This window comes from Hyalella azteca, unplaced genomic scaffold, assembly GCF_000764305.2.
Source record: "Hyalella azteca isolate HAZT.00-mixed unplaced genomic scaffold, Hazt_2.0.2 contig13420, whole genome shotgun sequence".
NCBI classification, from domain to species: Eukaryota; Metazoa; Arthropoda; class Malacostraca; order Amphipoda; family Hyalellidae; genus Hyalella; species Hyalella azteca.
This window is the reverse complement of record NW_025943343.1, coordinates 1-16,543: the sequence shown is the minus strand read 5'-3', so window position 1 is coordinate 16,543 and position 16,543 is coordinate 1. Positions and strand designations below refer to the sequence as shown.

At 37.7% G+C, this 16,543-nt stretch overlaps 1 protein-coding gene and 1 long non-coding RNA gene across 2 annotated transcripts; both read left to right on the top strand.

The window, feature by feature from the left end:
* Positions 1-221: 221 nt before the first annotated feature.
* On the top strand, positions 222-3,710 carry LOC108675705. The gene is made up of 3 exons (XR_001931126.2): positions 222-314; positions 993-1,102; positions 3,614-3,710. It is a non-coding gene; the product is annotated as an uncharacterized LOC108675705 (long non-coding RNA).
* Positions 3,711-4,583: 873 nt separating this feature from the next.
* Positions 4,584-8,207, top strand: LOC108675704. The gene is made up of 3 exons (XM_018163732.2): positions 4,584-5,004; positions 5,437-5,553; positions 7,770-8,207. Exons 1-3 carry the CDS (start codon positions 4,584-4,586, stop codon positions 8,108-8,110), a joined length of 879 nt encoding a protein of 292 aa, XP_018019221.1. The 3' UTR covers positions 8,111-8,207.
* Positions 8,208-16,543: the final 8,336 nt, after the last annotated feature.

Below are 16,543 nucleotides of genomic sequence, written 5' to 3'. Positions count from 1 at the left end.
TAGGTTAATTTTAACGATGATCAAATATTCATGGCTTCCGATCCCTATTTTCTTTCTCACTCAATAACCTCTCGTCAAGATACTGAACCAAAAGGTACATCAAACCTCACATTAATTGGCCCAGGCTGTCTGGACGACGTGCGTGTGAGCGGTCGGCGGCTGCCGATGCCCCCGGCCCTGAGCGCCACCCGCTGGGGGGCCGTGGAGGCTGCGATGGACCTGGCGTCGGGGTGCGTGCCACCTTCAGCCTGTGTCAACGCCACCTGCTCTCCGCCCTACAAATGCCTGGACACTTGGAAGCAGTTCAAGTGCGAGTAAGAAGTATCTTGGTGTCAGTATTTGGATTACCTATTGGCTAAACTATAACATTTGGTGGGTACAAATTTCACTAGTGGCACAATGTAAAGAATGATGCGAACGAGCCTCTAAAAGACGAATTCGCATACATGAACACATTTTTAGGGGACTTCTCATTGCATTTATAACGTCACTACTATGTGCATTGTGTTATGAATAATTTTGGCACCTGGATGGAAGTGGACTGCTCTGTGATTCTGAACAAAAGTTTATGAATCAGTTCCAGCCTCATCTCTGTAGGTATACATCAATTCATTATGCTAGGTTGGACATGGACTAAAATAAAAGGAAACTCTTTGGCTCCGGAGCTCTATTTTGCTAAAACAAATCCTTGAAACGCAGCCCGACACAACGCTGTGTCCTAACACACAAACCACTGTTCTGCCATAACAGAACAAACACAAAAATCTCAGAGCACAAAGGGTCGAGTCCCGTAAAAACAAACACCGACGTGTCGTTCTATACAAAATACCGCTGGAATTTACCACACAAAACTTCAAAGCAGCATGCCTTCCGTTGTCAATTGTTCGTAAAAACCTCTGAAATATAGCTTGCATGCGCCAATAGGGCTGGAAGAAATGCCACTCTCTTCAGTTTGTGGTCTAAGAAGCGTTTTTTCGCCCCCTGGTCCGCAGCTGCGGCGAGGGCTTCCAGCTTAGTCCCGACGGCTCCTCCTGTCTGGATGTGGACGAGTGTCGCTACGAGCCTTGCCTCAACTTCGCCTCGTGCTCAAACTCGGTGCCAGGTAATGAAATTTTATCTGAAAGATTTTTTCAACTGATCAGGTTAAGATTGAATGCTTAATTATCTTGTTTCAATTGTTGATTCCTTGCATTGGTGCTTCAACTAACGAAATGTATTATTGTATGTTTTTACCGAGCTTTGTTGTGTAGAGGATTTCTCAGATATTGCAAGTTGCGAAATCATCGATATAGATCAGTTCCACCATAAAACTGTCACTGTCAAACATTCCCAATTTGCATGATGAAATGGAGCTTATTGAGTTTAAATATACGATTCGCGACGAATAATAGTTAATTGCATGGGATATCCTGAACTAAAGTTAAATACGCTTGTATTTGTTAATAATAAATCAACCTTTGGTGTCCATTAAACTTCAATTATTAAATAGGTAATCAACCGTATTTTTCATGATATGAATAACCGTTAGAACATCGACTCTAATCACTTAACTATTCATAAGAAATGAATGGATTCACTGTAAATTTCAGAAAATGGTAAGGTCATCATGAGAAAATTAGTATATATTTCTATTCATTATAATAAAAACACAGATTTCAGCGGGAAATTGTATTATATTCTGTAATCATGTATTATTATTTTCATTTCTAGTTACATGTTGACATTGGCTCGACAAACAGACTCTCTGGGAACTAAATTGTTCAAAAGCACCAACGATATATAGAGACAAAAAAAAACAATCTTGTTATCTATAAGCACCCCAGCATGAACTTGTTAAGAAAACGCACCCCTGTATATCCTTCTTGATAAAACGATCCCTAGAATAAAACTTGTAGAATGACTTTGTTATTCCTCCCTATTCCTTTTATATTCATATCTTCAAGAATTCATGTGGCGAAAAAGCTTCTCATTAAATGCTTTTGAAGCTTTATGTGATCATATTGCAGCAAAGTACTTTGACTAAGATGTTTTGCTTATCATTTGGGATTCAATGTTTTGCAATGTATTTTTCTACATTGAATCATAATTAGTTAATAAATGTTTATAAACACTTAATTTGTTTGTATTTTTCATTCAATTAACCTTAAGATTACGCACCCGAGTAACGTATGGGGTGCTTATTCTTAACATGATCCCAAAAATCATATTTAATAATTTGTTACGATTTACGTTGTGCTGGAAGTATTTTTAATGGTTTAGTAGATAAACGATAGGCAAAAATCCTTAAAGAAAGATCGTGTGGCTTTGTTAGAATGTCAGAAAAAGCCGCTTTGAATCGGATTCTTCAATTTGTGTGCAACTCGATGAATGTTCTGTGAATACCTTTTCAATGAAAAAATTGTGTCTTAGAATGGACGATGAGGATTGCATGTCAGTATTCAAATTTAGGAGCCACAAATTCCTAAGATAAGCCATAATTTTCTCCGCATACTGAAGAAAATGCCATAAGTGAAGACAATCCCTCCAGGCGCTGCATCCACGCTGTTATAGCGACCAAACTAGACTTTGTTTAAGGGATATGAGCTTTCACCTGTTGAACTGCGCGCGTAACTCTTACCATCAAAACTAAAATGGAAATATTAGTTAATTCTGTAGTACATCTTTCCAAACGACACTCCGTCTTGCAAGCACCAGACGTGCCTATATGAGTATATTCATGAAAAGATAGACTTCAAACCTGGAACCACGGCACAAATTCATGAATTGTTAAGCCTAAGAGAAACTATTTCCTGTGAGATATTATACCCGGTTTCTCCACAAGTTTCACTGTAAATTGATGGAGTTAGAATACGGACCTCCAGCTGAATGCCTTCTTGAAATAGCGTCCTTGTAAATTCTAATCAGCCATGTAAGGCTGGCTGAGGGTGATCCACAAAAGAATAATCATACCTGGAGCCTTTTAACCGACTTTTCTATAGAGACAGTTGCATGACTGCCGTGTGCATGTGCGCACTCAGTAGGGGAGTTTTCTTCAATTATGTATCATGGTGCAGTATCAACTGTACCCTGAGGACGAAGATGACGTAATAATGAAGTTTTAAAACTTTGCATTTTGCGTATAAGGTTTAATATTAGGTAAATCTATCATATGTATTAGACGATGAACGTTACTGTTAGGTATACGGAAATCGTCTTCTTTGGTTTAATTTGTTCATATTTATTCCTCGTTGATACAAATGATCTGTTTTTCTTCTCAAGAAGCTGTATTAAGTGCACCTCTTCATGTGCATGGAAATGGTTCTACTGATCAATGAATGCAATATTTAATTCGTTTTCTCGTAAAAAAAACTTTCTGAACAAATTTTGCCGATTTTCCTTGTCATCTCTCGATGTTCCTACAAGTTTTAACTCCTCAGTTTTATTTCATTTTGTGTTTTAGGAAAACAAGTGTGTCATATCATTTAACTTAATACATCAGACTCATCAATGCGCAACATTAATTGCATTCATTCCTAACAATCATTCATTACCTACTAATAACCAAGTAATAGAGTTAATACTGTGGACGTCACTTCAGTTCTTCAACACCACCACTTGCCGCCCCGTATCACAGGCTACCACTGCTCCTGCACTAGCGGCTACGCAGGCCACAACTGTGAGCAGCAGGCCGGACCCTTGGCCTTCCCCCTCGGCGGCCTGCCTGTCCTGCTGGCCTTCATCTTCTTCCTCGCTACTGTCTTGGGTCAGCCTGAATATGATCCCTGAAACCTTGTTTATTTATTAAAATCATTCCATGTTTATGTTTACTTTCGTAAGGTAATAATTTACAGTGAAATCGTAATAATTTACAGTGAAATCATTCATCATGACGGAAAATCATTTACCGGCACAAAATATTCTCTTCATTTCTTCTACAAAGAGCAGGGTAACACAGGTTCGGGATGTTGTGTGTAAAAACAAAACTTTGCCAGTAGCAGTGTAACTTCTCAGGTTAATCCAGATCATCAGGCCTACTCTGCATTGATGGAAAGCAAACTTGCTTCCCCAGGAGAAATTCATAGCATTAATGCAATTCCTATAGCGCTTCCCAAATTTATGGCGAGGCGTCTTCTCATCGCAGGATACTAGGAGCAGTCTTTATAGTTGTGCTAACGTCAGTTGACACACCAGTTAATTTACTTATCAATACACTTGTGCATACACCCTGTAAATATTATGAAATAATTGAATCAACAATGCAGTAGTTTAGGCATTTTTCTTTCTTATTTATTCATTTACTCAACGGCTAACAATTATTTCGTTTCTGTGGCTAAGCGTTAATATTTTTTAAGGATGAATTGGCTGTTTCTACAGGTTTGCTGGCGATTGCAGTATCAACTTATTTTCTAAGGCGCCGGAAACTCGAACTCAAGACAACGTCAGTCGACGGAACAACAAGTAAACAAAAACAACAGCAAGTCATAACCTCAACAATCAAGGACTCCTCCAACCTCTTCCCAGTGCCTTCTAAAGAATCTATAAAAAGTGTTTCCGTAGAGGAGCAATCTAGCGATAAGAAATTTCCTAAAGAATCGTTGAAAAACATGAAATTATTTTCAAAATCTTCTTTGAAAAATCTAGCTCTTTCGGAACTTTCCGAAGGACTGCAAAGGAAGAGTTCATCGTCCGAAGAATCCTTCTCTTGTGAAGGAATAAATTCAGTAGCCGGCCACGCCATCGAGGTGCGCTACACGGCCAGCGCCGCCACACACACGACACTCGCGCTCAGCGTCTGCGAGCTGCACGCGCTCCAGCACGACGCCGTGCCTTGCTTAGGGCGCTCCAACCCCGACGCCGTGCCTTACTTACGGCGCTCCAACCCCGACGCCGTGCCTTGCTTATGGCGCTCCAACCCCGACGCCGGGCCATGCTTATGGCGCTCCAACCCCGACGCCGTGCCTTGCTTATGGCGCTCCAACCCCGACGCCGGGCCATGCTTATGGCGCTCCAACCCCGACCTCACGGGTGAGTTCTCCTAAAAATCATAAGAGACAGTTTAACCAAGCTGATAGGTGTTATTTCGATGTAAAATCTATGGCATATTTACCGTGAAATGTCAGCAGTCGATGGTGTACAGATATTGACCATAGTCTACTGATAAAAACTCCAGTTACAATACATTTTGACGCTATAAGCATTAAGAATGATTAATGTCTGACGACAAAATTTTACTAATGCTAAAGAGGCTCAGTCGAACCGTAACTATTTTCTAGTGAACGCTTTATAGCGCATTTTCTCATTTATGGAAAAAATGCACTATTGTGCTCGCCATGTCTGTCCGTCTGTCTGTCTGTCCGTCTGTCCGTCCGTGACTTCAAGTTTTCGTCGACGAGAAAATGCGCTCTCTGTAACTCACTGCAGTGAGTACTGAGTTATATTTTTTGTGCCATGCATCAGGCGAGGACGTGACGAAGTCTGGCCATGCAGGGCCACTGAGCGCTCTAACGCTCATGGCGCCTCGAGGCTATAGAGACGAAGATCAGGTCCAGCACAACAAACTGCGAGATGTTATAAGTAAGTTGTTATAGCGTTAAATAAAAAGTACCTGATATTCATAAAAAATGTTGTTTGCTTGCAACTATTTTTTAGAAAAGCAAGTTTGGAATACTAAAAACTCAGTTTTTAGTATTCCAATCCTTCCGACTAATTCACAAGAAAGATTTATTTTGACAACTTATTCAATTGTATACTGACAACTGTTACCGTGTCATTTCATCAGAATATCTTGTAATGAATTTATTTGATAATACACATATTTCTGTTTATTAGATTCAGTGAAGAACAGCTTGATTACATAATATTCAAATTTAAGTAAAGCTTTGCTGCGCCCATTTGACTGCATTTTCAATTAAAACAAAAGATTAAAGCGATTTAATTTGCTACAATATAATTCCCTGTGATGAAACATCTGCGTCAGAAATATATATCTTATTCCGAAAAAGCTAATACAATGCAAAACTATTTCCTGAACTCATGATACTGTATGTACATCACCATTAAAGTTGTTACGCTAACTTGGGATCCATTTAAAATTAATTCCTTACAGTGTTTTTCATTCATTCATTTCATTGATATCTCATCTGATCTCAATTTTCTATTCCAGAAAATAAAACAATACTTACATAGTTGTAATATCTTAAAACAAAATTATTTGATTCATAACCTTGCGCCAGAAATTTCGCCGATGTATGTACTACTGTTTGATAGCAATAAGTTGCCCCCAGTGCATTACTCGACTGAACCCGTTATAAGCCTTAACTGATATTCTACTCTATCAATAACCTATTTCCAGAAATTACTCAAACTTTTCTCTATCAACGAACCCATTTAAGGGGAGCGTCTGGGCAAAATTTTATCTCGGCTGTTTACATACGGATCACTCTGAAACTTGGTACACATATGTAAAACCAAAAAATAGACAGCTTTTTTTCATGTCCATTTTTCGAAAAAAATGAAAGAAAACGTGAAATTCTTAGAAAACGACCAAAAAAGGGGGTACTGCAGAAATCTATCTCCTTCTAGATTTTTAAAGTTACAGCAATGAGACACATACCATTCAATTCACAATCAAAATATCTATCGATTCGTCGTAGCTTTTTTTGAATTTCGAATATTTGTGGATGTGGGAGCATTTTTCGCAAAATTTTTAAAAATTTTTAGATTTTCCCCAATTTCCTTTCCCTTTTTTCAAAATATTTTCAAAACTATAACGAAATTGAAAAAAAGCTACGACGAATCTCTAGATATTTCAATTGCGAATCGAATGGTATATGTCCCATCGCTGTAGCTTCAAAACTGTAGGAGGAGATGGGTTTGCAGTGACAACAAGTTAATTGTTCAGTAGAACCTGACAAAGTCCCGGGCGCCTCGAAATAAGCGTTCAAGGTGGCAAGAATGCAAGACTAGGCGATACTGGAGCTCAATTCCTGTCAAGGATGGTGTGAACGACGACACGCAAACCCTCCCGTACAATTGCAGGCGGGTAACTGAAGCACATCGTATGTGGACTAGCTATTTAAGTATGCTACCGGGAATTTTCTCCTATCCTAAATGTGAAAGAACTCCACCACCCCCAACCCTTTCGCGATTTGTCGTGAACGCATAAATCAACTTACAGAGATGATTTTGGTACCGTTGAATAGAGTAGAATGTCAGCTTTAAGACGAGACTAAAAACCGGAAAAGCCAAAATTCAAAAATTTTGGCCAGACGCTCCCCTTAGAGCTCTAACTTATATTCTTATAAGTAAGAGTGCGGTTAGTTAAAAGTCAACTTATGTGTATGCGCTGTTGAGCTCATTAGGTATAAAATTAAGAAGCCTGACTTCATGCCGCTAACGTACCGTTAACTTACAGCCTGTTAAATACCTGTTGTTTATTCTGATTCTATAAAGAGACGGATTAAAATTTTTTGGCGTAATAATTTTAAATTTAATTCTTTGGGTTTCATGACTGAAAAATTTATTGAAACTTTTCCACCCATCGCATAAAATAATTTTTACGCAGAAAATAACTTATGTCACTTAAAAACGTTGGGTACAGAAAATTCTGCTTTCATAAATACGAATATGTTTTCAGTAAATATTTCTCTACAATTGAGTTTGTGATTACTCACAGTGCATGACAATTTTGAGCCCGTAGTAACCTTTGTCTCACGAAAGACTTCATCAAATTGAGATCTCAATGTTACTCTTGAAATAAATCACCTTTCCCTTGGTCTGCATTGTTCCAGATGGCGGGGAATCCATCTGCTCCGAGACTCCATGGCCGCTGCTCCAGTCATGTACTTCAGACCCCACTCCTGATAATATCAAACGACCGTACTTTTCATCTCTGAGACGCAAGTCAAATGAATTGGCTCCTTTTCTCAACGTCAGTGGTGAAAAAAAGATATCGACGTCTCAGCCAGGCTCAAATGAAAGAATGGAAAAAGTTGCTTGGTATTGTGAAGGTCACAACGCTCCCCAAAAAACTGACATGATGGAGAAAGACTCAGAAGTTGATCCCGCATCAGGATCGTTGCCTGCTCAGACAATGTGTTCTGCATCTCATGAGTGCAAGGCTCCTAGATGACAAAAACAAGTTTGAAAATTTCAACATTGCATTTGAATTTCAAAACTATTTGTTCGATGGAACTATCTATGAATTATCTAAATATATTTTCAACTCACTCAAGCTGTTCTCATTTTGATCCAAACTTTCTACAAACTAAGACCATCCATCACCAGCAAATCCAGTATTATATGCCTGCGAAAACAGCTCAAACAAGGGAATTAAAACCATTTCGAACAATCGTTGTCATTTATGCAGAAACGCCCTCCACCCTCTTCCAGTCGATAAAATTTTTTGATTCCATTCTAATTTGAGTCTTTAAAAATCGAACTGGTAGTTCTATTGAATTACACCGGCCTATGCAAGTAAAAATAAACGAGACCACATCAACAAACCAAATATCTGTACAGAAGAAATTACTGAAACATTGACGACACGAGCGCGTTTATTATGAAAATAATGAAATAATAATTTGCGTCACTTAAAATATTGCAATTAATTATTGAACATGAAGCACTCTATCTCACTGGTAAGCTAAAAATCATAAAGGCTATCGCATCAAAATCTGCTTTAGGAACGGAACAAAAAACTGGACTTGCATATGAACCTCGCGGAACGGGAAACAACAGGAATATCCGAAAATTTTCAATTTTTTTATTGGAAATAATATGTTCATTCGTCAATGACTTGATTGAAATGCCACTCATTTGAATTTTTTCCCTTTCAATAAACAAATTTATCTCCGATTTCTAAGCCTTGAAAAATATCTTTCTTTTCTAAAGAGAGATATTGAAAAATATTTCACTTGATACAAATATTACTAGCTTGAGAAAAATCGAATTTGTTGTGTATTAGAAATAACAAAAATGCTGCCTTCATATCATTATTCTTTGATCTTATAAATCATCAAGCCAAGTTCTTGAGCTTAGTCGTCTTCAAATAGAGAAACTTGGAGTTCACAATATCATTTTACTTCTAATTTCAATTTTTTACCAATAAAAACATAAACAATTCATTCCTAAATTACTGAAGATAATGTCAAAATTTCTAAGTAGTCCGTAAACATTTCCAGTACCCATATGAAGTTTTCTTTATTCTGGCGTTTATGTGTTACTCAGTGCGTGCTTATGGCAGACATGAAGACTTAAGAGCTTCAGACAATCCTACGAGCTGGAATTATTCACACGTGGCTCGTTTGCAACTTCCGCTAAAGAAAGGTCCACTAAAGATATAATACAGAAGTCTTATACCTGAAAGCAGAGTTCACGAATGAAACAACGATATTTTGTCTGATAAAAAGTAAGTGTGATAAAAAAAACGAAAGTAAAAGCGTGTCTGCTGCCAAAAAAGACTAATTGAACTATAAAGTTTGGAAACGGGGAAAATTAACCCTCCTTCACCGAGAGAAAAAATCTCAAAAGTATTTTCGTTAGCCCGTCCTACTATATGAATCTCATGAGCCTTTTTAAGACGTAATAAGATGCTTCCTCAACCATGTGCTGTGTTGCAGCAAGTTTAATTTCTAGACTTATAATTTCCACGTTTTATTTCCAAACAACAGCGATTCTAAGTGGTCCTCGGCAACCAACCAATGGCGGCGATTGTTTGGAAGTCAAAGGCCGACTTCCAGCAAGCATTAAAGACCGTAAGCTATTAATTATAAAATAGGTTTTTCATACTTAATCTTAGAATGAAATGCAACTCGGTAAGTGATTTGCGCAGAGATGTCAATCAAACAGCTTCTTTTAGAATACGAATATCGGTTAAAATCGCAGTTTTAGTTGAAGCAGCGAAAATAGTATATGGTAAATGGACAATCTTACGCAACTCAATGTTATGTTGAAATTGTCACAACCTAACTGCGAACAATGATATTATTTCCATTCTCTTTTCTTTGAAACGTTAGAAAAAATACTTCACATGAGTTTCGGATGTAAACACTATTTTAGTACGCAAGACTTGGCGACAGTTACTCCAAACACAATGAGCGCATCGAAATCAACAGAAGAATTAATTCGATCACCTGTTCAATTTTAATTCGTAATGATGAATGAAAATTCAAATTAAAATAATTGCTCGCTCGTTGATTATATCCTGAAAGAAGTTGTCGTCCATCACTTTGAAATTTAAACGACTGCGAGCATTATCTATAGGTTTTAGTTTAACCAACTACTTCTTATACGGTAATTCGATGTTAACATTGACGTAAGATCTATAATGAATCACAACGATCAATAGAAACGCTGATCGTTTTTCTAGACAAATAGTGTTGATGTCTAGGAACAAATATTTTAATTTTACATTTTTGCACACGTGCATGAATCTGACTGTTGACGGCGAACAACAGAAAAATGTAAGTGCCAACAAAAAGGAAAGAAAAATGGTTTCTAAGTATCAACGTTGCTACAATAACTCTTCAACAAATTGTTCTACAATTCCAGAAGATTAAACCATGGGTGTAAAACAACAAATTCCACTTAAAAACAATTTCAAATCAAATTGAATTTTTGCGCTGAAAAGAAATACAATGTAGAAATTGCTCTTGGAAAAATAACTATAGAATCTTTTCGGCTGAATTACAAAAGCTATATTTTAGTAAGGCGGACATTTTCAAAACTGATTTATGGACAAAATCGGGGTACACAAAAGGTTTCTGCAAATATCTTTGATACAAAAATTTCAGATTACAGTCCATATTTCTTCACTACCTGCTAATAGACTCTTTAAATATTTAATATCACAATTGAAACCGATTCGTGACTCTAATGGTGAAATCAATAGACAGAACTTTGAATCACGAACCTTTGAAATTTCCCGGAAGCATTTTCAAAGATTTCACAGCTGATGCAAATCGGCTTAGCCAAACATAAAATTTCGTGCCGCGTATGATCTGTCGTCCGTATTTCTGGGTGGAAAAATAGACGGCTTTAAGATTTATCGATATCCTGACGGGTGGATTTTGTAACGAATCGAAGCGTGGCTGTCAAAACCCCCAATGATGTCTCGTAAATATATCGGCCATTGAATCTTTACTCCAGGTTTCGGTTCTGGCGTCGGGTGGCATGAGTCAAAATTTGAATAATTCATGTCGACGGCAGCTGCCTCACTCCCCCAATTGCACGTCATATGAATGCGGCGTTGGGAATTACGAATTGTACGTATAGAATTACGAATTTATGGAAATTTGAATTCAAACGCTAAAATAAAAAGTAAGAGATAGTATCCATGAATGGAGTTTTACGATTTACAAAGTGCGTTATATACCACAAATGATTACAAATAAATATATGTAGGATTAAAGAGTCACTTTCGTAAGCTATTTAAAGTTTTTCGCTTGATGCTCTTATGGAATTTCATTATAATATAACGCTACAACCTCCCTAGTTCATAAGCCAGAACAAGTTCTTAATTTCATCTCACTATTTTCCACACATCGTCTTACGCCATCACAATTGTCATGGCGCCTCGCCAGGCTCTCCTGCGCCTCGCCAGGCTCTTCTGCGCCTCGCCAGGCTCTCCTGCGCCTCGCCAGGCTCTCCTGCGCCTCGCCAGGCTCTCCTGCGCCTCGCCAGGCTCTCCTGCACCTCGCCAGGCTCTCCTGCGCCTCGCCAGGCGCCTCAGGGAAGATCTGCCAGGAAGTGGTGAGCTGAAATATGCTGACAAGCCGCCCGCCAAGTGGGATAAGCTGCGGGGAATAGGCGTCCCTTTAGGATAACCTCATCCTTCAAGTGGAAGCCTTGATAAACTTGTAAGTGATGTTCACGTTAGGAGTAGGAGCTTTCGAATGAAATAGATTATGTGAAGTTTTCTGAAGTATTTATAGAATGAAATAGATTATGTGAAGTTTTCTGAAGTATTCTGCTATTTCGAATAAAAAGTTTGCATTCAGCTAGAGAAAAAAATAATTTAATTTAGAATTTCTTGGTCTCACGGAATGACAACGAAGCAGCATGAGATACGATCGTTAACAAATTGTTTTCTTGCATTTAAACGAAGAATAATCTAATAAAATTAGGTGATGCTCCAATAATTGATGCATCACTTACCTGTGAACGCTCTATTTATCTAGTGATTCTGGAGGAATAAATTAATCACTGTCAGATACGCTTCCATTGTTTCAAAACATCAGAAAGAATTTACCATGAAGCGGGCTTAGCAATAAAGTAAAGTGAATGCGATTTCAGATCGCCCGTCTAAAACAAATTGTGCACACGGTTCCTCAATTTAGCGCGCGCCCGCGAACCGGTAGACCAAGTGCCAGAGCTAACGGCGGTCCTTCGCTGGACGTCATTTTCCCACCAAATTTTGACACGATGAATTGTACGTAATTTATCCAGAGGAAATTCATCGGAGGAAATATGGGTATTGAGAATCTATGTGCAACGCCTATATTTTAACTATAAAAACAAAATTGTGTAATTACTGTGTTTTTATTTTAAGGATGCAGTTTCGAAGTGAGAAATATCCCAATATTTTATCAAGTAAGTATTATTTGTTTATTGAGTGGTAACTTGAGTGGAATATCTTCCTTTCAAGTTGCATCGATGCACAATTGACGATCCATCTCAAGAGGTTAATTTTGCAGATTCAGTGCATAAAAGTTTTATAAACTTGTAAAACTAGTTTTAAGACTTTTAACCGCTTAATTGTGGCAAATTATGACTGCTTGAATTTTGGTTTTAATCGTCAGGTATGCTGGAAACATAAAAACCAATTCTACAAGATATTGTTATGCTAAATGTACATTTTCACGATTCTTTCCATTCTGCTAAATTAATGGCAAATATTTGAGCAAAAATTCAAGGGATTTTTAATGCAATACACGTGCACATAATTTGGGAGAAATGCATATTTCATGAAGATGGATGACTCAAATAAAAGAATTTTAAAGCACGCGATATCGCGGCGCCCACGGCAGTTCACAGAGATAATGAGCGAGTGCCCGCAAAATCCGGACTAATTTTCCTGTGCACTAAAATTGATGCGCGCATACCGCAATTCAAGGGCGAACTCCGAAATAGTCGTTGGCAGAAAGTCTAATTTAAAAATATAGCGAATAAATAAGGAACAGATGATGGAATTTAATGATGTTGGAAATTTCAATGATTTGGTGTTATCAAACAATTTGCAAACATAAATAAAGGAACATCTAATAATATGACTGACGAGGTTTCTACTTGAATATATTTTTCTTCATAATTAGAGACATTGAAAGTGAGATGTTGGTTCTGGCCGCCGGCAGCTTCCAACTTGTCACGAGATAATAACTTGCGGGATGACGTCTCGACAGCTCCCAGTTTTGCTCAGGCGAGGTTTCCGAGTTTGCACCGCAAACTCGGAAACTTTATGCTAAAAATTACTTTAACGAGTTACCGCAATCATAATTCACTTGAAAGCCACTAGTAATACGATGGCATCATCTTATGAGGCTTATTCGCCACAAATAAAGAAATAAATTTGGGTGATTCTACAAGACATTGATGGTTCATCGATGGAACATGGATGGACATCGATGTAACATAGATGGACATCGATGGAACATAGATGGGCATCGATGCAACATAGATGAGGCATCAACGAACACCGCTGGCTTAGATTTAAATCAAGGCTAGTATATAGACAGCGCCGATGTCCGTTCAACGAACTCATGCATCATATGCCAGGCACGGATCTTCACCTCTGATGGCGCATCGATATGTCGCCTTTGGCCACACCTCAAATAAATAGAAAAAATAACCCGGTAGCAAATAGACGAGATTAGCTAAGTCCATCGAATGACTCGAGTCTTTGATTGTTCTTGTCGTTGTCGCGCTTCTGTCCATGGACGCAGCATTCGTATGATGGAGAATCTACATACAGTCGATTCAATAAACTATTCGATTCAATGCATATAAATGTGGATGGCCGGTCATACATGGCCGCTCGTTGTAATACTGCTATGCACTGTTATATTAATAAAACTATTTTTCGACTAAATAATAATATTTCTATCTCAATAACTCCTTTGCACTCATCGTCATCCCGATATATCAGGGTTTTTAGTCGCTTGTTAATAGCATGGATGTCAACTCGTCGTAACTCCTCACAAAATTATATTATAATGAACATCGAGTATAATTGCTATTCCTTGCTGAACATTGAAAAAAATAATTTATATTCATCCTTCAACATTTTATTCTTTACATCTAGGCTATTTAGAGACGCACGTTGTGAGTTGGAATTTTATCGTTTTTCGGACCGACAAAATTAAAACGTCAATCAAAAAACGAAGGGTCACCAATTTTTTAATATCCTGCTAGCTGGAGTGTCGGGAAAAAGTTGAAAGAACTAAATTTTTCGTCCATGACTGCGCAATACAAGTAAGATTTTAAAACTTTGAAAAAGCAATTTTCTTTTCGTGTGCTAGAAATGTGTTTTTTTATGTTGATAGTTGATAGCGGCTTTCATATTAGATCGATAATTGCCGATAAATAATATTGTCTTATTTGGAATTGTTCATTGCTTCAGTCTCATCAAAACCATCACTAAAGTTTAGTAAACCTTACCACTTGGGTACTTGCTTTAAGATAAATAACTTTCTTTTTGTAATAGTCTAATCATAATTATCGCTTTCAAATAATTCAACATAAATCATAATCACATGCAGGCAATTTCTGATTGCCGTTCTGATTTAAATTTAAATTAAAAATCGGATCATGTTCGCTAGCTATTATATTTATTTCTACCAATATTCTTCAGGATCTAACTCTTATCTAAGCGTAAAACATTATCATAATTTGGCATAACTATATTGATAACTTTGTTAGTGGTCTTCAGACTTGCGTGCACTGTCTACATGAATGAATGTCTTAGCATGCCAAGATATAATTGACTATAAAAATACCATGAAAATCTATAAATGAAATTCCTGTTGATCTAGCGGTCTTTGTTATGGTTACACGCGGTCTTCGGTTGTTGATAGCACTGAGCCTTGAGGCTCTTCTTTTTCCCTCTCACACTCATAATAACATCCCGCACCCAACTATCTTACGACACATTCTAAAACAATGCTGAAAATTTGCTGCGTTTATACACGCGCAAAATGTAAATAAAACTCATGAAAAACTGCTAAGCCTGGTAAATAATTACCCTGACCTTCTACGCTTCGATTTGATTCGTCATGCCTGATAAAGACGTAGAGCTATATAAAGAAAACGTACTTTCAACAACAAAATCAGTGCACGTCTTCAAAGAGGAAAACAATCCATGGAGCCACGAGCTCAAAGATGTGTTTAGCCCATGTAAACTCAATTACGTTTTTATTGAATCTAGATTGAAGAATTTCAATTCATCTCTTTTGGACAACAGTCACCGCGGTGGAGCTTCCTAAAAAAATCCTGTTCGCCAGATCCGCTAGTAAATTTCAGTTGTAAAAACACCTCAATCATGTTTTGTCAACGTACATTGAACTTAAACTTGCGTAGAATTCTGCGCAAATTAAATTTCTAGGTGCCTTTTGTGCATTATATCTTGAATTAATGTATAATAACCTACGTTTGTGAGTTTTTACTACTGCAGGGACCGTAATAGTTAAGTATGATTAAAGCTCGATTTTTTTGTCAACCAAATCTACTCAAGCGATTACTATGAGGACCAGCTGAGCACCATAGCAGTTTGCAGATAATGGTGAGCATAATTTCAAAGCAACGTTCACGAGTTTGGTCTGCACTTCCGAAGCGGGCACAGAAAATTTATGGAGGGGAAGAAAATGAAAAAATTCATTAACAAGGATTGCAGAGGAAATTGTTAGTATTTGGTGAGAACCACTACATAGTATGAGACAATCGTGTGAAATCTCTCATGTCAGGAATATCTACTGCAGCCATGTGGGAAGCGATGATAAAGTGGTTGCTTCGAAATCTTTTTGAGGAAATTGTGTTTGTCCGATTACTAGATCGAAGGGTTTTTAGACTCGAAATATAAGCGATAGTTTGAAACTAGGGAGCATTTAAATGGAGAAACAAATTTTAAAATTTTACATGCAGTTTCCTGCGAACTCCAATACGGGATGGAGGGTTATAATTTAGTTTTTTAATCCTGCATGAACCTAGAAACGGCGCTGTTCTAAAATTTCCTTGGGGCAAAGGAGTTAATGATAGGATCTCGGTCAAGCCACTTGCCTCGAAATAGGGAAATAAGCAGGACGGTCATTAACTTCATAATCCTGTTATCCCCAGGAAAATTTGACTCCTAAGCACAAAAATTACTAGATTGCTTAAGTCGCAAGTTTACCAGAAATTTAAAAGCAAAGAATGGGTTTGAACCGCAAATTTTTTAAATCTCTTCTTGAATTATCTGTTTTAAACTCGTGTTTTGTATTTGCCGGCAAATTTTACAGACAAATTGACGGCTTGGGCATGGGTCTACCACTAGGTCCTACTTTTGCTAATATTTTTATGTGTTTTCACGAGACTA

What these genes read in the sequence shown, in the direction of transcription:
- LOC108675704 (XM_018163732.2), top strand. Translation starts at nt 4,584, where the DNA reads ATGAAATTATTTTCAAAATCTTCTTTGAAAAATCTAGCTCTTTCGGAA. An exon ending in CTCCAACCCCGACCTCACGG is followed by an intron (nt 5,005 to 5,436) that starts GTGAGTTCTCCT and finishes GCCATGCATCAG; the next exon opens with GCGAGGACGTGACGAAGTCT. An exon ending in CAAACTGCGAGATGTTATAA is followed by an intron (nt 5,554 to 7,769) that starts GTAAGTTGTTAT and finishes GCATTGTTCCAG; the next exon opens with ATGGCGGGGAATCCATCTGC.